Source organism: Glandiceps talaboti, chromosome 12, assembly GCF_964340395.1.
Source record: "Glandiceps talaboti chromosome 12, keGlaTala1.1, whole genome shotgun sequence".
Classification (NCBI taxonomy): domain Eukaryota; kingdom Metazoa; phylum Hemichordata; class Enteropneusta; family Spengelidae; genus Glandiceps; species Glandiceps talaboti.
The window spans coordinates 22,602,504-22,626,919 of NC_135560.1; the positions used below are offsets into that span (position 1 = coordinate 22,602,504).

Sequence of the window (24,416 nt, forward strand, 5' to 3'; positions counted from 1 at the left end):
AATCATTTCTGTAATTATTTAATGACTAAATGGGTTTCTGGTATTTCATCATATACTCAAAAGATAATCCAATACCCATATTATAACAAGAGAGATGGATATGAATTGCGTTCTAATAATAGCATAACTAAGGAGCAACAATCAAATTAGTAATATAGCTAGGGGGCAACAATCAAAGTAATAATGTAGCCAGGGAGAACCGATCAAATTTGCAGGAAGCGTCGTTATTAATTCTTTGTTTGAAATGTTTAATATCGACTATTCCCGTGGCAGTACTTCTCAGGGACATTGTTCAATTTGAAATGTCTCTAATCAGAAATGTGTTGACATTCTTTGTAACGTAGAATGAAGTAATTTAGTTAATATTTGCAGATATAGTCGGAGATAAATGTATTTACAGATCGAGGTTTCGAAAATAAAAGAATTTAGTTTCTCGCTCAAAACTACTATTTATTCATTTGCCGAGATTTCGCATGTCATTGTGGTGTCAGACATAAATTTAAGAATCAAAAGTCAAACTTGGTTTACGCTTCAACACCGACACATCTATCGTTGCAAAACACTTCTACTTTTTGCATTTCAAAGCTGGGCAACAACCATGTGTAGGGTAGTACGTACTATGAGGAAGAACAACTTGAATGAAAATCATTTGCAGTTTTTAAACGATTTCCTCATGTAAGTTTCTATTTTACAAATGCACAGTCATAAACAAGTCAAATAATCACTTTACGCACAACTGTCTTTATCGCCCATCAAAGTAAAGTCATGGCCAAATAACGCCACAACGAGCAGAACAGCATTACGACTGAATGGTGAAATGCAATAGTGAGATGATAAAATTGTCGCAGTGAAATGATTTCTAGTAGTCTCTTGTTAAATATGCATGTGCCAGAAATGGTTTTGTTTGATAAGCGTCATTTGTTCGTTGTTAGTGCCTGTTACACTCAACCAGGGATGTCTTGACGTCACTGAAATCATCAAGGTCATTGTGTCCTTGACTGGTCTCTCTTTTGTATCCCCGATTATGATTGGCCAATTCGCACGCGACTAATAATAACAAAACATTACGTTACAGACCTGTCCACCAATTAAGATATAATCACCCGTTCATTTATTGTTATTATTATACAATGTATATTATTTTGGGTTTTTCCTCATGTCGGTAATAGTTGAATTATATTTGCTAAAATCAAGTTTACATCCAAGACAAGGGGAAGAGATTGCATTTTGTTATTGTATTGCTGAAAATAACGAGTTTCACTTCTTTCCCAAATGTTCTCCAATGTTGCCTGTGACACACAATTTATTTGAGAAAAAACGCTGATGTTTATTGGATAAATGCTAATACTACGCCAACCTTGATTTCTACAGGAGATACGACAGACATGTCCAACAGAGAAGTGCGAGGAATGAGTAGTTTTCGAAGAGATATTACTGCTAGCAGTGGCCCAACTATCCAGACGATGCCTTACTCTATGATGAGTGGTGGCACTGAACAACAAAATGGTGGCCCAATGATAAATATGAAAGAATTACAGTATGCTAGGTAAAGAACAAGACAGTCTAATAAAATAATACCGTACGTCTTAGAGTAGCGTTATATTCGTCGACTTGGAAACTTGACAATGTGAAAAAATAAATTGTACGTATGAGAGAGAGAGAGAGAGAGAGAGAGAGAGAGAGAGAGAGAGAGAGAGAGAGAGAGAGAGAGAGAGAGAGAGAGAGAGAGAGAGAGAGAGAGAGAGAGAGAGAGAGAGAGAGAGAGAGAGAGAGAGAGGGGGGGAGAGGGAGAGAGGGAGAGAGGGAGGAAGGGATGGAGATGGGGTTGCAAGAGGAGGAGGGAAGGAGATGAACACAATCGCGTTGCTACATGACAAATTTGGAATTAGCAGCCATTGTATCGAAAACACACAAAATCAACAAGGCGTTACAAAAACATATAGACAACAGTTCTCTCATTACAAAATAACGATGAATGATTTGACCAATAAAATTCCTTGATTAAACGTCAGAACTCCCTACATGGATGTGACACTTTTTCACGAGGCCCCTGTAAATTATGTAATTCAGTTTAACTTGAAATGAATGTCGAAACCTTTATACACATTATGTATTTATTAGGTTGATTCAATTTGTCCAATATGTGAAAGTTTTGACATTTACTTAACCTGACATATTTTATGCAATAACATCATTTTGTCATTTGATTGAATTTTTTGTTATTTCATTGAATTTTGTACAATTCAGTTTTGACATTAAGTCAACTTGACAAATATTATTGTTAGCGTTGAATGTTGCACAGTTCGAGAAGTTCGATTTATATACAAGTCACCGCATTGTAATGGCCAAGTAAAGGTGCGAGTAGTTGTAATGATTGTACGTGTCTGCATTGAAAACACGATGGATTCTCAATAAAAGACATACTAAGAAATATATGAAGTACTTACAGATGACATCTTCAAACTCTGAATTGACAAAATAATACAACTTGACAATATATACGATCCTCTTCTTCCTACAGTCCCCCAAGCCAAGTGAGTCCCGATAGCCATGATGTATCCAGCCTCTCACCATCAGGTAATATGAGTGTTTACTGAATCTAGAATATAACAGGCATAAGATGCAGCTTCTCTTAGTAAACTTATCAATGTTCAGTGAAATTTAATGAGCAAGTTATTCATATAACATTTTTGTTTAGCCTTCGCTTATGATGCATATAAAAGGCATTTTATGCAGCAATACATGAACCTTTTGCTAAATTTTAAACAGAAGTTGCAAAAGTTGAAATGTAATGTCACATGTCACATAACCTGTTAAGTATAGTGTACAACCTCTCTAGACTATCGTCTAAACATATTTTTTGTAAACCGGGCTCGATATTTATGCTTAATCTTTTAAAAAAGAAAAGAAAAGAAAAAGAAAATCTTCACTTGCCAGCATGTCCACTTATAAATTTTAATTTTATGTGTACAGGAACGAATTTTACAAGTATGTCAGGAAGAAAAAGTGCAGAAAGTACCAAATCGACATCGTCTTTGCTGAGTACGAGTAGCGAATATGGTCGTCCACAGATGACGTCATCGCCACGCACATACAGCAAAGGACCAATAAGAACGGAAGAATACATCAGTAAAGGTACTATACATAGTGGTATAGCAATACGCAAAGCGCTCAATAATGATATATGCCTCATTGCACATAAAAGCTTACGTAATAGTAAGCTTATCTTTACGAAGAGGAACGTGTATGACACTATTCATAAATAAAATCATCCATATTCACCTTAAAACAAAGAGACACTTCTGTTCAAGATAGAATAAGTGCATGAACATGAAAATAAAAACACACAAACAAACGCGAGAGTAAAACAACTTGACACATGTTAATAAATACGTGTAGACTAGGCCTATAGGCCACTATCGTCTGTGTTCATGCACCAGAAGGAAATATGAGTATCAACGAAATATGTTATTTCTGTATTCTACAGGAAAAAATGTTGTCAACAAATCAAACCCACAAATAGGAAGAATCCAAGACAGTTTTAGTCCGGGCGGTATTGACTACAACTCATCTGGCATAGAGGAAGACATGGCTTCATCCAGACACAGTATTTGCTCCGTATCGTCAGGAATGCTTGATGAAGGAAATCATGTGATGTCCCAGAACAATGGCAATCAGGTACGAATATCACAAATTACAAATGACACGCTCTCTAATTACTTTCTTTAAAAAATAACACTCACTCGTGTACGTATGAATGTACCTGTAGCAAGTTGGAATATTTGATATTACATGAAGGAAATAAGTGTAGGCCTAAATAACGAGATACTACATGATAAATAAGCTTCACTCCTGTTTTTACATTTAGTCTACGTGATTTAGGCCCACAATTTACAGAGAAATGTATTCCATCCTTACGTTTTACAGAAAGTAGCCTAAGCTTGATATTCGTCTGCTTGTCGTAGGAGACAAGTTTTGATAAAATTTGTATCCGTGCTCAGATGACACTTTCACAGATCACACACAAATATATGCTCATAGTATAGATTAATTAGTAAGTTGGTAATCGAATTACATAGCTTTTGGACAGTTTACGAAAAAAGGCAACTACCCTTGTTCACTCTCACAAAGGAGTTTTGATGTCTGGACTTTGTGTCAGCCTGTCCAATCGGCTTTTGGCGACATTAGTAGAAGACAGTTTGTAAAATAATAGGGAAGGGAAATAGAAAGTAAACAAAGTGAAAATTTCTCAACTTTGTCATTCCATTTTTTGCCCAACCACAGAGCCCAAAGCTTGTGTTGATAAACCTAGCCTTCTAAATTACATCAGGCTAAAAGTAAAAGGTACATCAGTTATGTGTGGCGCCATGTCCCGACGACGCGCGCGCGACTACGCTATATACGTCTGCTGTAGATGTGGAAACAACCAACACCTTCAAAATTATAAGCAGAACAAAAAACATTACAATTTTCAGCCTGCATTTTTTCTAATAGTATGGAAATGTCATGATAAGTTTGTATGGAATAAAAAAAAAGCCATAATGTTAGCAACATAAGCTTAAACTCCCCCCCCCCTTTTTTGGGGGGGGGGGGGGATCCAGCAGACGACAAAAAGTGGAAAGGTCGTCTGCGCACAAACTCTCGAGAGAACGGCATTTCTTTAGATTCTCGGCCAAGTTTTAAAAAATGCTACATCTCTGCAAGGGAAGCTTTAATATACATGTACATACAAGTAAATCGTTTCTTACCTAAGTTTACACGATTTTACGTGTAAATTTACCAGAACAGATGTGAGCGCGTTCCAATCATTTTCAAACTTCCCGGGGATGTGCAAGGCTAGCTCTTGAGACAAGTTCATTGATGATGGGGGATGTTCGATTTACCGATCCTGCAAACTAGGTTACAATTTTTATACGAAGAAAGTAAACTAATCTCACATTCTAAAATGGTTGAAAGTGGTGAAAAAAATCAGTTTAAGGTCTAACATCACTCACTACATAAGGAAGTAATAACGTAAACATGGCCTGATCATGGAAGTGACAGCCATGAACCATTGGCCCCTGGAAAAAGTGAGCTCACCCACGAGCCTGCTACTGTGAGGTCATGTTGGGTCAAGAAGTTGGTGAACTCTCAGTCGATATTGCATTGTTTTGCCTGAGTTGTCAAGTTGCATTATTTGATATCGGAAGTTGGTTCGACCTCAGTCAGACCCTTGATTAATTTGTTTCCCAGACAACCATGGTATAGCTGTGTCGGTGAAAATCTAAAGCTGTCGCCACGTCAGAGATGAACAAACGTCACGTCACAGTTTATGTATATATGAACAAAACGTACATCATGTGGCTACATTTACATTTGTATTCATTGAACATTTTTGACATTTGCCACGTAGATAGGCAAAAATAACGTCACATGTTAACAATGTAGACTCTGAATTCTCATATATTTGCATTGAGGTGTCGAGGTAGGTATTCATCTCGCCTTCATTATTTCTATAGTTCATTTTTGTAATCTCCGAATTCATCCCAGTTTATCGGACAATACATGTGTTTCTTGATACTTTCACTATGGGGGCGCTCTACTCTCGTAAATCGAAAGAGAGATTCAGCAAGTTCGACAGAAAATGAGTGACCAAAAGTATGCAAAGCAAATTCATTAATTGTAAATGATAAAATATAAAATTCAAGACGACATTTATTGTTTTTAAAAGTTGGTATATAAGCCTTTATTTATTATGAACATTGATGAAATCATGGTAAAATGTTATGTCACATTGTCAGAGTAATATTTTCTTGCCTTTTGCAGTTGATTACCTTTAAGAAAAGTTATTACAGTAATGAAATTATGACTTAGTTGGCAAAAAGGTTTGTTTTAAGCTTACCCACCCACGGATTCTAGTATTTTATTCAAACAAACTGTGAATAATGTAATTTATTGCAACCCCACAGTTTACATTTAGTTGGTCGAAGGTCATATAAAATAGGATGTATAAACTTTAGTTTCAATTTTATCACCGACTCTGACTACATATATACAGTTGTATGTTTGGAATGTGTTAATTGAATGCTTCTGTTTACATCTACCAGTAAATTGAAGTTTATTCAGTCATTTCTTCATACAGTTGTCCACCTCAGGGCATATGTTGTTTGTCATCCACTTCACAAAACTGAAGAGAGATCTCCATATTGTAGAATTGATATTACAGTGTTGTTGATGTGTGGTGTAATGACATAGACATGCAAAATAGAATTCAGTCTCATGCTGATAAATAGACACTCCCACAGTCAATGGATATGCAAATTAGCCCCAGCACCTGACCTGCAGTTTCCATGTGAGCAAACTTATTCCATTTCATCAATGCTACATGTATTAAATTCATTTTCCATATGGTGCCAAAATTTGCATCACAATAAACAGCTGTTGACATGATGGAAGTGCGCACATTGGTAGATTACAGAGAGATACCGGATTATTTTATGCTTCAGTGACAATGCCTAGATGAAAAGCTATGATTCCATGTGATTTACCAGTGGAATATATATCACTCAGGAGGTAACTGATTTCCAGGATGTGTAGTGTGGGGGACTTGCAAGTTAACATGGATAGGACATTGGAATTTGTAGAGATGGTGAAAATTTTACGGATCCTTGGTGTAATTCATGCAGATGATACTGATGTGGTAAATGGATGTATGACATTTTATTAGATTTAGAACTGTAGGAGCTAGTTTGTCAACTAATAATAGTATAGTTTAGAGTAGTTTACTATCTTGCTGTAGAACCAAATATGTGATGGTTCTCATGACTAGCAAATTTAATTGCCATATTTGACATACAATCCGACCAATTATTAAAAATGGCAATTATCGATATATTTTGCATGTTATTATTTGATACTAATGGAATGTGATCTATACTAGTAATAGCAACAAGTACTATTAATAATCACCTCATTAATTTAGACAGCATGTAAAATGTAAAACTTTAATGATACAATAAGCTATTGGTAATACTGAAGTCCTGTTTATAGTCAGAAGTGTCCATTGAATTCTTTATATTCCAAAACGAAAAACACTAAGTCAACAGTGGTGTGATAGGATTAAATTGGTCTAGGAATCCAATTTTAAAAGTTAAGATTTCTGTAGTGAACAAAATATGTTCATTGGATATCCAAAACCTTTAGGAAACCTAGTGTATCTCATTACATGATAATGTTAAAATGGAGAATGGAAAAAAGTGTGACTGTTGTTTACGTTTTTGTTTCCCAGTTGGTCTTAGTTTGTAAGGTGAAAAGGTCAAATATATCATTCTAATTGACATTGTTGCGTCTACTGGTAGTCTTAGCTTCACCATAGCAACGTTATATTTACTCATCCATTCACAAATGATCATAGGCCAAGCAGTGTGACATTACTTTCACAATATTATATATCATAGTATGGGGTAACTAGTATTGAACAACAAACTGTACAGCATATGTGTAAGAGATTGTATTGAATGTCAGGATAAAGGAACAAACTTGTATTTGGCATAATAACTCACATTATTACATATATGCACCAGAGATTACTTGCACAGTTGTGTGCGCATACTAGTGGTATTTGCACTGCAGAACAATAGTGAAAACATTATTGTATACATGTATGCAAATGATATGCAAATGAGGGTGCAATAGTTCATTGTACCAAAAAAAGTGTGATTGCTCTATATTACTTTATGGAAATTTCATGTTTTGGATAAATATATGTAATAATCCAAAAACAAAATACATAATTCAGAGATAGAAAGTACAAATAATATTATTCATAAAGTAATGAAGTGGTTTATCTTATTAAAATTGTTGTGCATGAAATAATATAATAATGCATGGAAAGGGGAAGTTAGCATTATAAGCTGATCATGTCTATGCTACTACCGGGGTATAACATGGTGACCCTGGACAAGAGGTCAACGCAACAGATGTTTGTACTTTCAATGTTAGGACACTATACAGCAGTTTTACAGTGTAAGGTTGTAATTAATTGGTTCATTTTGGCAAAGTGGCAGAGTTCATGACACATCTGATAAATTGTGCAGACCTTTAAATTCCTTCACAGATTTCAAACAAAACTTGTACAGATTTCGTCTTTCATAATTTGATATTATTGACATATGGAATATTAAGTTAACCAATATTTTACCATTTTCCAATATCTTCATATCATATGAATTCATATTTTAGAAAGACGTTTTTGAATGAATGAAAGTAATCTTTCAACCTAACTATGTCAAATTAAAATGTCATAGTTTTCTCTTTTTAGAAAATATTACAGTCACAATTTGTGAAAAGCTGTACCAATTTTGCTTTGTTTTTCTTTGCCAATAAAATTTGTAATCTTTCAAGTAATATTTTGATTTCTTTACATTTTATCTTACAGGGTGTAGATGAACGAGGTGGATCGACTGAAAAACTTGATGGCATATCCTCAGGTAAGGTTTATGTTCTATGGAGTAACATTGTAAAAGAACTATTGATTTTTTTGGCATTAATAAAAAGGATGAAAAAAAGATTCTGCCATACTGTGGATACGATGACTGTCATGGTAAAATATCTTAACAGAATTGTGAATTTGTGATACAGTTTGCTTGTGTTTTTATTGTCAATTTTCATTTTATTTCTGTCATGCTATATTCCTAAAGATGTATATCTTAAAACATACACTATTGTTTCATGGTTTTCTCAATTTAAATTAATCAAAATATTCCTTGCCATGTAAACTTTTGGTGAAACCCCAAACAAATATAACAGACATATTATTATGACAAGTGTATTGTTGGTATGCAGGAAATGCATAGTTTCACACGGTGATTTGGGTGTCATACAGTGCAACAATGTGTGCAAAGTGATCTCATCTTTGTCATTTAATTTCATTGTAAAGTATCAATACATCTAGAATGTTATGATTGACATATGAGCCAATTTAATTAGGAGAATTAATATGAATACCCTCAGGGGTATTCAGATATGTACGATGTGTTTGTTTGTATGATTGTATTGTGTAATGTACAATTGTATTGTGTAATGTACAATTGTGTTGTGTAATGTACAATTGTATTGTGTAATGTACAATTGTGTTGTGTAATGTACAATTGTATTGTGTAATGAATCATTGGTTTTAATTAATAAATATGTTACTATGAAGCTATGCAGTGTAGTCACTTAAGGCAGTAAGTTAGTAGGTATATGTATTCTACTTGAGTTCCAAAGTCTCTTGACTTGCATTCCCAAACAAAATTGTATCATGTATTGGAAACTATGCTAGTTTCATCCAGTTTCTACCTCATTCTTGTAGTAGCAAAAACACTGATATGTTGTACAGAATTTGTCTTAAACCATACAATTTCTGAACTAGAAATTTTAGATCTGGTTTCCAAAGAGTAAAATTGTACACATCCTTGAGTGTAGTGCATTGCATTGGTATAGTATGTGGTAACAAATACATGGTGACACCTACACATTTTCACTACGTCCCTCTGCTGTGAAATAAATGAAATAATTTCAGATGGAAATTTCTCAGGTGTATAATAGCATTCCATTCACTTATGTTTGTTGTACCCATGGCAACACATGAATTATAAGTTTTATCTATTATTCTTTACTGTTAAAATACTGATATGATACTATAATTTTATGTGTAGTACCTTTCACTTTTTCATACATTGTATTTTCCAAATGACCTCATTCATAAACAAACATAATATTAAAATCCATATTGACATTACTAGTCATGTGACAGATGGAATCTGATCTGAAAAGAAAAAAAACAAAATGCCCTCGTTTGAAACCAGTTGTAAGCTCGCTGCCATTTGAATTAAAATATCCGTAAAATATGCAGGTGGTGCCAAACTCATAATAAAGCAGTGAGTTAAAAACAGGATGATAAATGAATGATGTGGCAAGGCAGCTTGGAACTCACCAATACTACTCTGTTTTTCCATAAAACGACAACGGTGTTTTTCTGTAAGCATTTTACACTGGTCTGACAGGATTGAATACAATATGCTGCCTCTTGATTTTCCCTACTTTCAAGCCATATATGGTCTTGTGTTATGGGGAGTTTGCAGTGTGGCCAATGGTAAATTACAGGGTAGGGAAAATATGCATGTGGTATTTTCAAGGCTGTTCTTTTGGGTGTTATGGATATCACAAGTGTTTGTTCATGTCATTTGTACATATTTATATATAATTCTGTGATGTGATCGTCCAGGGTGTTCTTTTGGGTGTCATGGATATTACAAGTGTTTGTTTATGTCATACATGTTTGTATATAGTTCATTCTGTGATGTGATCATTCAACTTAAAAGCATGATGATAACACTGTTTTGACTGAAATGAAGCTGACTGGATAATTGGAATGAATACTTTGAGATCTATCTAAATAAATATGTGTATTGATTCTACTTTATCTGTTAATGGTATAGTTCATTACATAACAAGGAAGATGATTATTAAAGTGTCAATTACCTAAAATTAACTGAAAAATGTAAGATCTGTAGAAAAACAGGACATTGACTGAATTAGTTTGACATTGACTGAATTAGTTCTCATGGATGAGGCAACTCATTGGAAATCATCATAGCTTAGTTACTATAGGTTAGTTTGCATGTGGTGATCAGATCTGAGATGTGTTTGGATGAATTCTATTTTCATGAACAAATTTACATTTAGGAAAAATGCTTGTAATTCTTGTAGTAGCTGAGGTAGAATTATGTTGAAGGTATTGATCATAGAAATGGTTTTGTTACAACAATCTTCTATCATTTTGATAACAATATAAAATATATTTTGAGATAAATAAAATATGTGATATAATTTTGATAATAATGTATGGTTTGGTATAAAAATTATGATGTAAAAAAATTATGTTACAATCCCTTCTCTAAATACATAATGAAATTCCCTTTTATTTTAATGTCATCCCTTGTATTATATATAGTTTAACTCTTGGGTTTCTCTGTCCTCAACTGCATGAGTTTACTTTCAGATTACTATTTTGAATGAAAAGCTACATGAAAGCATGCATAACTGCGTAATTGTCAGTTATTTATAGATCTCTAACCTTTTATCAAACACATGAATGTGAAATTGTTCTGTGTTATGCATTTATTTCATTTGACTCTGAACTGATATATACTACTCTGGTATCTTGTATATCCCATTGGTGGTTGATAGTATATTTTGTCAAAATTTAACATAATATATGGGTGAAATTAACGGTATGGTGATGTTTGCTTATCCATTGTCAAGAGATGAGTAACACTTAGAATCCTATGGAACTCTTTGTCAAGCCTCTCACCTGGATTATTTCAAAACTGAACTGAAGACTTTTTTGTTCACCAAAGCCTGTGGTGTGTTTTAGCCATTCAGCACTTCAGCACTACTGAACACAACATTGCTCTGGAGATTGGTGCTCTGGAAATTTGATTGATTAATTAATTACTTGATTGACTGATTGATTGATTGATTACTTCTTATTGTGTGTTGGTTTATATATACTTAATTTTTTTGTCATCATTAATTTTTGTGCTAGTATTCATAGTCATCATATTGAGTTTAATATCCAAATATACTTAAAAAAATCTTGAGAAGAGTGGATAAATAGAAAAAATAACTATTGATGGCCGTTCAAAAGAATTCAATCTATAGATAGATAGATATGGTTTAAATTTACATACTGACACAAGTATTCCATAAATAAACTTATTGGAATTACAGCCATTGCAAATTCCAAGTGTCGATAAAATCCCCAGATTCATAATTGTTATCAAAAACTCATGTGTGTAAATCTTTCTTTTCTAAACTATTATATTTTGTAGCACAACTCAAACAGGAGAACAATGAGTTGAGAAAACAGCTTAACTTTGAAAGTCAGCAGAACAATAAACTTAAAGGTGCTTTGGAAGCTGTGCAGGAAGAATATGAAAAACTACAAGACTATCATCACCATAACTCAGGCTGGGAAGGCCAATATCAACAGGTGCAGACAGAGCTGAAAGTTAGCAGACTTAATAATGATGAGAAAGATCAGATGATTGAATCTTTACAAGCTGAGGTAGGGATATTACAAGACTTTAGTGATTGGTAGAGGGTAGGAGCAGGAGTGGGGGGGGGGGGGTGGTTGGGGTTAGGAGAAGGGGGTTGGGTTGGATTGGGAAGGCCAATATCAACAGGTCCAGACAGAGCAAAAAAGTTAGCAGACTTAATAATGAGAAAGATCAGGTGATTGAATCATTACAAGCTGAGGTAGGGGTATTACAAGTGATTGGTAGAGAGTAGGAGCAGGGGAATGGGGGGGGGGGGGATATCAACTGGTCCAGACAGAGCTGAAAGTTAGCAGTTAGATGGATAGTTAGATGGGGTGTGTGTGTGTGTGTGTGGGGGGGGGGGGGGTTCTGGTGGGTTTCTATAGTGATTGGGATGCCAGACATCAAAAATTGAGGTGTACAGTATGTACTAAGCATAAAAAGTCACTATTTATGTAAAACATTCAAAATAATGACAATTTGTGTGTTTGTTTTGTAAAGGCTATATGCTGAGACTAAATATTAGGAAAGAGTGACAGATTGAGTCTTTTGTGTTCATAATTTGAGTCCAACAATAGTAATAGTAATAAATCCATGTTGAAAGACGCCGACGGCTTTGACCGAGTATATATACATTCGTGTAAGTCCCATGCTGAGCGGCTAATTGAACTAAACATGAGAGCCATTCTGAAGGACCTGCCGAATGGAGATCAGTACAAATTCTCTGGCAGTGGGCGACTTATCAAAGGTGAAGATAGAGGCAGAGCGGATATGAGCAGAGAAGGGTGAGAAACAGGACAGCCCCTTGGATCCACCATTACGATACTCCATTGGAATATTAATGGTTGGACCACAAAAAATAAGGACTTAATTGAGAAAGTAATTCTTTGTAAAAACCCGGACATTGTTAGTCTTAGTGAAACGCATCTTAAACAACATAATAGCATTGATATTGCAGGTTATAGTTGGTATGGTTCTCATAGAAAGTTTGTTCACAAAAAAGCCTTTCGTGCCTCAGGTGGTGTAGGCCTCTTGATAAAAAATGATTTATTTGAATTGTACAACATTTCTATTTGTGATAGTTCTTTTGATGGTATCTTAGGTGTAAAATTTGTTCATAAGTTTACACATTATGAGTTCATTGTATTTACATGTTATCTCTCTCCAGAAAACTCTACATGGGGTAAAGATGCTATTTCTTTCTACAGTCATTTAATCTGCCAAATGTATGTTAATAATCAAAGTGATAATATCATTATTTGTGGCGATTTTAATGCACGTATTGGAACAGCAAATGACTTTATCGAGGAGATTGATCACATTCCAAAAAGAGTACATATAGACACATTTGTAAACAAACATGGGGAGACCTTGATTGAATTCTTAAAAGATTCTAAGATGGCTGTTTTAAATGGTAGAATCTGTCCTCTAAATGACAATTTTACTTCAGTCTCTCATAGAGGAAAAGCCGTTGTTGACTATGTTATCTTCCCTCATGAATGTATAGACTTTTGTCAGGATTTTAATGTACAACCTATTTCTTCCTTGATTGATATGTATAACCTACACGGTTACATTGGTGAATGTGCTTTACCAGATCATTCTGTATTGTCTGTCACTTTTACAGTTTATGATGTACATTCTGAAAGCAAAGACAAAAGTCATAGTACACAGCCCACTCCTGACAAGAAAAGGAGATACAATGTTTCAAATATTCCCACAAATTTTTTAGATTCAGAGATAAGTAGACGTGCTACTCTGGAAATAATTGATTTGCTTGAAAGTAATAAAAACACTCAAAGGGATGTGGATGATATCTATGACAAATTTTGTAAGTGCTTTTTTACAGAAATGGATTCTTTGCTAGACTATTCAGACCCCCCTACTTGTTCAAGGTATTCTAAAAGTTATAAACCATTCTGGAACTCTGAACTCACAACATTGTGGAAAAGCATGAGGTCGAAAGAAAAATCCTTCCTACATTGTAAAGGCTCAAAGTCACAAAGATTAAAAGCTAGACTGTCTTTTATTAATTCCAGGCATTTATTTGATCAGCGATATAGACAGCTGAAAAGGTCTCACTATAGGAAACTTATGGATGACATTGAGACTTTGAATACAGATAACCCAAATGAGTTTTGGAACCATGTGAATAAATTGGGTCCTAAAAGAAATAAAGATGTCCCCATGGAAGTTTACGATAATGATGGTTCTATAGTTTATGATACTGATGCAGTTCTAGATAGGTGGAAAGTTGATTTTGAAGGCCTTTACAATATACCGGAAGGGGCTCACTCATTTGACAGTGCTTTTTTCCAACATGCTGTGAGTAGTAAGATTCATCTAGAAAGGGATTGTACTGATTCTCAAAGTTACAATGTTTTTCTGAATCGTGATATTTCAATTGAAGAGGTTTATCAAGTAGTTAACAATGCAAAGAATAAAAAAGCAGTGGGTTTAGATAACCTCCCTAATGAAGTGTTCAAAAATGATTTATCTATAGCATTGCTTCATAGGTTATTCCAATATATATTTTGTTTGGGTATTATGCCAAGCATATGGGGGAAAGCTATTATTAAACCTATTCCAAAGAATTTGCATAATGACCCACGTATCCCTTTAAATTACAGGGGCGTCAGTCTTCTCTCCACTGTAAGTAAACTTTTCTCAGGTATTCTAAATAATAGATTGGTGACATTTCTCGATTCAGAAAATCTAATAGTTGATGAACAAAATGGCTTTAGGAAATCAAGGGCTTGTGTAGATCACATATTTGTTCTAACATCCATAATTAGAAATAGAAAAGCTCAAGGTTTGTCAACTTTTGCTGCATTTGTAGACATGAAAAAAGCCTTTGATTGGGTTAACAGAGATATGCTATTTTATAAGTTACTTCACTATGGCATTAATGGTAACTTTTACAATGCTATTAAGAATATGTATCACAACCCATTTTCTTGTATCAATGTCAATGGTCTTTTGTCTCCATGGTTCAGTACAAGCTCTGGGGTTAGACAGGGGGATGTTCTTTCTCCCACTTTATTTTCGGTATACTTAAATGATTTAGCAGTCGAAATTAATGACCTTCACATTGGCATTCCAGTGGGTGATCGGATGATTAGTGTCCTACTTTATGCTGATGATATAGTGATTGTATCAGATTCCGAAGATAAACTTCAAGGAGCAATCACAGTACTTGCCCACTGGTGTCAAAAGTGGCGTATGGTCGTTAATGAGGCCAAAACACAAATTGTACATTTTAGGGGTCCAAATATTGAGAGAACAAATTTTGTTTTTCAATACAACGATAAAGCATTAGTTATGGTTCCTAGTTACAAATATCTTGGGGTTGTACTGGACGAATTTTTAAATTTTGATGTAACAGCAGGTACACTATGTGATGCAGCGGGCAGGGCGTTAGGAGCTGTAATCTCAAAAATACACAAATACAGGGATTTTAGATTTCGCACTTTTACCACTTTATTCGACTCTTGTGTTATACCAATTGCAGATTATTGCTCTGGGATATGGGGTTATGTTGATAATATGAAATGTGAATCTTTACAAAATAGAGCAATAAGATATTTTCTTGGGGTGCATAAATTTGCACCAAAACTTGCCATAAATGGTGACATGGGTTGGACTTCATCTAATGTAAGACATAAACTGAATATTCTCAGATTTTGGAATAGAGTGGTTAAGATGTCAAATGATAGAATCACTAAAGCTGTCTTTTTGTGGGATTACAATTTAAGAGATAGATACAAGAATTGGTCTTATGACATAGCTAATGTATTCAGAAATATTAATTTACAAAATAAGTTTTTCAATCTTGAAGCTTTAAATTTGGATGATGCCTCTTGTAAGTTAAAAGAGACTTTTGAAAGGAAGTGGTTTACTGATGTGTGTAGAAAACCCAAGTTAAGAACTTATGTTTCTTTCAAGAAAAAATATGAAACAGAAAATTATTTACTGCAACCATTGTCAAGACCGAAACGCTCTATTCTCGCTCAGTTTAGAACTGGCATTTTACCTTTAAAAATAGAAACAGGTAGATTTCAACAGCTACCAGTGGAGGATAGAACCTGTAATTTTTGTTTAGGATCAGAAATTGAAGATGAGAAACACTTTCTTTTTGATTGCTGTCTGTATAATTCTTTAAGAGATACCTTATTTAGTAGAGTGTGTGCTTTATACCCAGATTTCAGTGCTTTTCAAATTATCGATAAGATTGAACTATTGATGATCAAAACACCTGACCTGTTGGCAAACTTTATCTTTGATGCTTATAATAAGAGAAAGGAGAAAATGTATAATTTGTAAGATATACTCCTCACACTTGAAAAAAAAATGTTTCTTTCTTTATGTATTTATTTATTTATTTTGCAAAAATTGGATTTGTGTCTTATAAGCCCAAGGGGCTGGATGTGGCAAGTGTTATGAACAACTGTACCAGATCATATAAACAAATGTATACTTTAAGTCCACATAGGACACGTTAATAAATAAAATACAACAACAACAACAATAGGTTTATCTGTAAAGTACCATCAGGGTTTGTTTCCTTCATTTATCAATATATAAACAGACCACCAGACAGGAAATGTTCCTACTATCCATCCATATCAGTCATTGTACATGTCTAAAGCAAAGATATCAATGTCACAACATATTTTGACCATCAGTCTTTGGGTTTTACATGTATCATCAGTCTACAGCTTTTCTACAATAAATGATTTAATACCCATCCAAGATCTTATTAGGGTTTTTATTTGAAAGTAATTTTAGAATGATGTATTCTCTTTTCAGTTGTATTGATGTACAGCACTTTTCTGTGACATTCTAAATATTTAAATGTTCCCCAATTTCTTACACTGCAGTGACTCGCAAGAAAACTATTTTGTGTTTAAAGTTAGCAGTATATATTTTTGCATTGTACTTTGTTAACATAATTCATGAAAAGACACTTTCCTAATTATGGAATATTAAATAATTTGAATATAAGGTTTGATATGATTGTAATTTCGAAAATATAAACTTAATTTTCACTTGATATAATATGACTTGAACATACTATATGAAAATCATTGAATCTCTTACTGAGAACAACACGCTCACAGACACTAAAAATTTATATCATTAACATATTTGGTTTTGCTCTAAGCTTATTGTAGCTTATCTAGCTTAAACAAAAATTTGCACCACAATCAGCATGAAAATGCAGTGGTAAATTCTGAATAATTATGGGTAAAGAAGGTAGATTTATTTCAGATCATACATTTACTCACAAAAGTGATATGATTTTAAATTTGTAAGTAGAATGTAGTTTGATACTTTTCATCTGCCATAATAAAGTGAAGCCAAATTGTGAAAAATTATCTTTCTGTTAAAATTTTTGTCATTGCATGTCAGTGCCTAATTATGTCGTCTGCTGTACATGTACCAGCATATTGACTCTGTTGTTGTATGCAAATTAGGTCATTTTTAGAATAGTGCCTAGTGAAGCAGACAGTCATACTAGTTCTCCATATTTGAAAGTATTCCTATTGTTTATTTTTCTGTTGTGTTGCAGGTAAAATCTCTCAGAAATGAAGTTAATTTGATAGAAAAAGCCCGAACTGACTTAGTTATGGATAAAGAAGAATTGGAAAGCAAAGTCCAATCCATGGAAAATCAACTGGATCAAGCACAAAGTGAAGTGAAATGGGAAGAGAGTAATGCCATGACATTAGAATCACAAGTAAGAATGCAGTGTTTGTTTGTTTTATTTATTTGTTATTTGATTTTAATACAAAGGTTAAACACACAAGCAGTTTTTAGCATTTATTTCTTTATTATTTCTTTATTTTTAATTCACATCACTAGATTTGAAAACAGTTTTAGTCAATAAGGTCAGTCTTTTGAACGCTTCAAAAAATTAACATTTTCATAGAGGAGACAAAATGAAGGCACAAAGCATACCTAAAGAATATTATAGTATTACTGTAATAGTCTTGATGTTATCATTATAGAATATTATAGGAATACCAAGACAAGTCTCTGGGCAGTGAAAAACTACACAAATTAAAAGAAACTCACCAGACTCAATTCAATATGTTCATTACATGAATCAAAGTTTGGATTTTTGTGAAAAAAAGAGCATGTGTGCATAATGTTATTAAAACACATAAGTGTATGCCTCCGTTTGTTGCAGTTTATGACTCTGTTTGTTGCAGTTTATGCCTCTGTTTGTTGCAACTGCTGACCAAAAAGTGGGTTGACTGAGTTGTTCTTTCTTCTGTTGGAAACTTGTCATAAATTATTCTATGCTATCATCTTCTCTATCATAGGTTGAGTCCTTACAGATGGAAATTTGTCAACTACGGGATGAATACACTAAAGTTTTAGATGACAAAGAGACATTGGAAGATGAAGTTTTATCGTTAACGTCACAGCTGGATGATGCTGATATCCCAATCAATAGATCAAAGACACCAGATAGTAGAGCTAGAACACCAGACTCACAGGTTAGTGTGCTCCTGGTTGCTATGGAAACTTGACAATATGTCGTTACACATGAACAAATACAGTAAAATTTCTTATTGAAGTGTCAGATGCATTTCATGTTCCAGATACCATTTGGTATACCTCAGTCAGTGATTCGGTCTTTGTTTTGGCTGATCTCAATTACAAAATTTTTAAGTCAGAATGAAAATTTGAAAATTTTATGATCAAATGGAATTTCTTCAAAATAGAACTTGCATGAATCAGGACTTTTATAGTATGTGATATAAATCCATGGAACAGAAAACTAACAAAAAATCCTTAACAAGTTCCATACAAACCATTGAAATAACTGGAAGGAGTTTTCATGTATGAAGCTCTCACTTGTCCAAAAAAATGCCATCATCCCAAAACTGTATGACCAATCAGAAAAACATTTTCTTACCAGCCAATTTGGAGAAGTCATAGTTTCACATACATGATAAATTTCATCCAGCCATCTTTGAAGTATACATGAAATTGTAATACCATAATACCACTAGTATGCGCACACTACAGTGCAAGTAATAACCATTACGTATGTCATAATACCACTAGTGTGCACATACTACAGTGCAAGAATGATTTTTGTAGCTGGTAATTTTTTTAAGAGAAACAACAGTATCTTGAAAAGGGACCAGATATGAAAAATCTTGTGAAAAGAGTCAGTAGTGACAAAGCAGGGTATGCGTATCATGTGTTCATCTCACTGTAAAATTATGTATCAAAATCATTATTATCAGTCTAAAATGTAAACATTTTCACTGACACTAATATTTTAACATGTATGAAATCTGCAATTTTTGTGGTCAGTAATGAAAATATTACTTTGTACTAACCTATCGTTAATCTTTGATATGATATCAGCTATGTGCAATTTTTCTCTAACTTTGCTGCTTTACTGCTAAAATTGGGGACTAAGCTTTCCTCTAGATGAAAATTGCCATATGATCTTGTATTTTCTGGAACTGAGAAACTGATTTCAAATGATATACTAGTATTACTGAATTCTTCTTTCAAAGATCCTTCACTACTTTTAGTTTTATTCAGATTCGAATTCATGCATGTGATTAAGATATTAGAGAAGAGTGCATGACATACCTTTCACAAAGCACTACATCAAATCTTGTAAAGTTTGCTGTCTGTTATAATGTAAATGCATGATAATTATCAGTGTTTTTGTTAAGGGTGGTTAATAGGTAAAATCTACCGGAGTTCACAAACTGAGTTATGATAGATTCTGTGGATCTTTCCAATTTCTGTTACCAGGGTTACCCAACTTTACCAAAAACACTGTTTTACTTTGGAGTGCTTTCATACTATGTTTTCTCTATCTTTACATTGTTCTATGATTATTCTGTGCCATATTTCTCTTCATGCTTCATCAGGCATCAGCTGCTAGTGTTTCCAACTCAGATGAGAAGGTAAAGTTGGTGTGTATAATAATCAAAATATAGTACTATCTTGGGTCATGTGGGTGTGTACACATGTCAGGGGTTATAACAAGACCAAAAAGAAACAATTTTCTGTCATTTATATAACAGTGTGTAGATCAAAAATGTACATTTTATGTAATCATAAAAGTTTTAAATCATTTGTGAAAAAATCATCCATAACATCACTTCCTATCTCCAGGTAAGATAAGAGAAGCAATATGAATATATTTTGGTGTGCAGTATGTGATTAAAACTCTTTTTATAGTAGTAGTTAATTAAAGGGGAACACCACTCCAGGAAATACAGGTATTCTTTATAAACTTTGGGTTCTGGAAAATGATTTCATCAAATAAATTTCACGTGATTACCAAAAAACACCAAAGTGGAACCTGTTCACCTTCATTATTCAAGCAGTTGTCCACTGTTGCATCATGGGACTTAGCAGACACACTATGTATTAGATGAATGATAAATATTCATGACTCCCAGGCTTGTTACCTTCAGATAAATAGTTATGAATATTTATTGTTCATCCAATGTATATGCATATCTGCTACATCCCATGATGTAACAGTGGAGCACCACTACAACAATTAATATAGTGGGAAAAGCGTTTCAATTTGGTGTTTCTTGGCATTGCGCGAAATGTATGTGATGTAAAATCATGACTCTTCGGAACCCAAAGTTTATCGAAATACATTATTTCTTGGACTAGGAGTGGTGTTCCACTTTAAGTAAATGAGGAAGTATTTGAAATGTATGTTGTTCAGTTTACTTGACCTGAAGTTGTTGTTGCCGGATATAATCCACCAGACAATTATATATGTAAATTAGCCCCTCATTACCCACATTTCTAAATTGTGTAATTTTAATTATTAAAATACCTAGCTTTTAACATTGCAATTGAAGTAGCTTGTACCTCTCTCATTAGCATAAATGCCAATACGATGTTATACCTTTATAATAAATCTTCATATAGTTGTTCAGATGTCCCTGATGTTATGATTTATAGAAATAAATTCCCAAATTAATAAGATATCCTTAGATCTCTCTGATTTATTGAGTACATAAATAGCAATAAATTCCCTAAACAGTAAAATCTACTTAGATTTCCTTGATGTTATAATTACTAAATTCCCCAAACTAGTAGTAAAGGTAGACGTAATTATTGTTTCATCCAAACTGTATTGTAAACCTTAATAAGCTGAGCATGTCCATGATATGATATATTGGTATGTTTATTGCATGGGTATATGTATATATACTGCATTCTTACCTAAAATCGCATGTTTCCATCAACTTGACGTTCTTGCATAAAATTGCATGTTTTCATGACTTGCATTGTTGCTATTTCTACTAATGTAAAATTTGTTATATAGTATAGCATTGTGAATGCTACAAAAACATAGTATCCTTGCTCTTGAATTAGATTTTGAAGTAACTATTTCTGTACTCAGAACATGTATAATTTACCTAGGAGTATATTTCGACTGAATTACTCAAAATTCTTCCAAACTTTGCCAAATGAAAGCTTATGCCGGGTGCTTTTGAAATAATAAAAGAAATTTGGGGGTTTACCATCATGTTTTCAAGGAAATTGCCAATCTTTTATTTCCCTACAGAGTTAATACAGTATGTGGCAGCCATATTGGATGCTATTTCAAAAATTTCTATGGTGCTCCCAGATTTTTTCATTTATTTCATTTATTTTTGATAACTGAGAATAGGTTGGAGTTTTCTTGAACAAAGTTTTTTTCTTATGCACTTTTTCTCTTCAAACTTTAATATTGTCCACTTTTTGTTTTATAGGTTACTGCTTTGAAATCTGAAGTCAAAATGTGGAAAGAGAAACACAATCAGCTGAGTTCAGAGAAGAGACTCTTACAGAAAAAATTTGAGAGTACAAGTAAAGAGTTGGAACACACCAAGAAAGGAATCAAACATTTAGAACTTAGTACTAAGACAATTGCATCTAAGGTAAGTTAATCAGTTAAATCTTTAGCATTAAGTGAAGTTTCTAAAATATTTTAATGTTTAAAAATCATACTGACAAACTATGTGTAGAAGCTAACAGACAGTGTTTCATTAAGGGTGCTATAAAGTAGGTGAATTTATCTGAGTTCTTAAAGTATTTTACTATAGTTTTCCACCAAAATAATGGCATAATTCATAATGTGAGCTCTCTGCAGTTGTTTGAGAAAACAGTTATAGAATTAGTATATGTTAAATGATCTGAATTAGAAGAAAGCGAATTTATTTATGTCTGATAGTCTTAATTTCTGTCCCATTCATTTGTAGTCTTGTCTGTATATTTTCAATATTATTTATATGGTGTATTCCATTGTTCTGATTATCCTTTTTAAGTTTTTAACTTTTTGTGTGTAATTCTTGGCAGATATATTTTGCATATGTAAATAAATTCAGTCATTAATATAAAGTATGGAAGTCTATGCAAAGGATTTACTAACCTTAGTAAAAATACTGAATGAATTATTTTATTGGCAACCACCTATTTCCTCATCGGACCACTAGAGTAGATTGAATATTGTCATAGAGGGCGCTCAACATTGCTACCCATTTCTCCATTGCTATATGACCTTGTTATTTGTAGAGTGATGATTGTCGTTGAGGGCGCTCAACATTGCTGTTGCTTACAACAGACAGCAGACCTGGAATTTCCACAATGATTAATCTTTCAGTCCATTTAATTCAATGAATGTAAAATTAAAAAAAAATTATTGATCAATATTGTTATTTCCTCAATGTAACTTTCACAGTTCCTATCATTTCTGTTAATAAGTCTTTCCAAACCACCATACATACATTTTATAACTTAGGGACAAACTATTTGTGATTGAGTAAACAGGAGAAATAAAAAAAAAATGAAATTTCAATTCATTGTTTTGCAGGATGCAGATGAGGCAAGAAGACTTGCTATTGCCAAAGAATCTCTAGAACAAGAACTGAATGTAGTAAAATCACTAGCTGATGTGAGACAAAAACAGACTGAATCCTTACAGAAAGAGTTAGATAACATGAGAAAATTAGCAGAAGAAAGACAGAAAGAAATGAGAAGCTTGCAACAAAACCTACGAAGCTCACAAAAACTAGCCAAAGGCAGGGAACATGAGATTGACTCACTACAGCAAGAATTAGTAGGTACCAGTGGACTGGCCGAAGACAGGAACAGGCAACTTGAATACATTCAACAAGAACTTGAGATGTCCAAATTGATGTCTGATTCCAAACATGGTGAAGTGCATGCATTACAACAACAACTTAGAGATACAAATGAACAAGTTAGCAGTAGAAACAAAGATGTGGATAGATTGAAGAGAGAGTTAGAATCAGCTACACAATGGGCAGAAGACAAACAACTAGAGTTAGAAACATTACAACAAGATTTAGTAGGTACACACCGAGTTGCAGAGGGACGACAACAACAAATTAATTCTTTGCAGTCCATTGTTGCGTAAGTTCTATTGCTCTTATTTCTATTTTCTTTCATGTATATTTTGGCCACAAATAAAATAAGTTTAATGGACAAACTTAATGTTTTTTTATCAGTTTAAAGGCCCATGTTTCAATCCCAGGTTCTTGCATTAGTACTATCTTATCAGTGGAGCCGTTAGGATTACAAAGAATCACTCATTTGCTCAGGACAAACTTTTTCTATAGCTCTAACAAACAACACTTTTTTTCACACCTGAATCGTAACCCTAATCTGAACTTGGCTCTTGTAGGTATATTAACCCTGATAGGGTACTACATTTAACTGTGGTATTGAAGTCATGCAGTGAAATCTTAAACTATAGACAGTGGAGGGGGAGATCCCCCTCCACTGTCTATGCTTAAACCTACACTTACTGCAATTGGAATATGTTGTTTCACCAAATAAGCAAAGATATTTTAATTTAAAAATTAGTCTATTATTTACACTGTATCTGTTAGTAGTAGTCAATATTATAAGAAACTGAATATCAATGTTGGGTTGAAAACTGAATCACAGGTGACACCCATGTGTGTCTGTGGCTGTGGCTGTGGCTGTGGCTGTGGCTCTTAATATGTCTAAATGCAACAGAGAAAGTAGTAAGACCTCACAAGTTAAAAAAAAACTTGCTTAGATATAAAACATTGTCGGTCCAATAAAGTTGAAAAAGCTGACATTTTTGAAATACCCCTCAATTTGAGAGCCGAATCCTGACATTACTGAAATTGTAAGATTAGATGTTTTATGGCTTGATTTCCTATGCCTGGTACCCCCTCCCCCACCATTTTGTGTTTTGTGTGAATTCTAGATTACCAAATTACAGACTAGCTGTCAGCTGAATGTCATTGACCTTAGCCTGTCTATACCAGTACAAGTATAGTAATTATTGTCACAACTGTTTAACCC

General features: G+C 33.7%; 1 protein-coding gene across 5 annotated transcripts in view; it reads left to right on the plus strand.

Annotated features, from left to right (window-relative positions):
• Positions 1-24,416, plus strand: part of LOC144443396 (uncharacterized) — a 59,177-nt gene that overhangs the window by 15,269 nt on the left and 19,492 nt on the right. For 3 of the 5 annotated variants that reach the window (XM_078132860.1, XM_078132861.1, XM_078132862.1), the window contains 11 exons: positions 1,372-1,546; positions 2,522-2,577; positions 2,974-3,135; positions 3,488-3,678; positions 8,417-8,468; positions 11,856-12,091; positions 17,635-17,802; positions 18,392-18,568; positions 19,973-20,008; positions 21,830-21,997; positions 22,930-23,492. In XM_078132860.1, coding sequence (XP_077988986.1) covers positions 1,372-1,546; positions 2,522-2,577; positions 2,974-3,135; positions 3,488-3,678; positions 8,417-8,468; positions 11,856-12,091; positions 17,635-17,802; positions 18,392-18,568; positions 19,973-20,008; positions 21,830-21,997; positions 22,930-23,492 — 1,984 coding nt within the window. Of the gene's footprint in view, positions 1-1,371; positions 1,547-2,521; positions 2,578-2,973; positions 3,136-3,487; positions 3,679-6,571; positions 6,680-8,416; positions 8,469-11,855; positions 12,092-17,634; positions 17,803-18,391; positions 18,569-19,972; positions 20,009-21,829; positions 21,998-22,929; positions 23,493-24,416 lie in introns of those variants that run through there. The other 2 variants (XM_078132863.1, XM_078132864.1) reach the window with 2 other exon arrangements.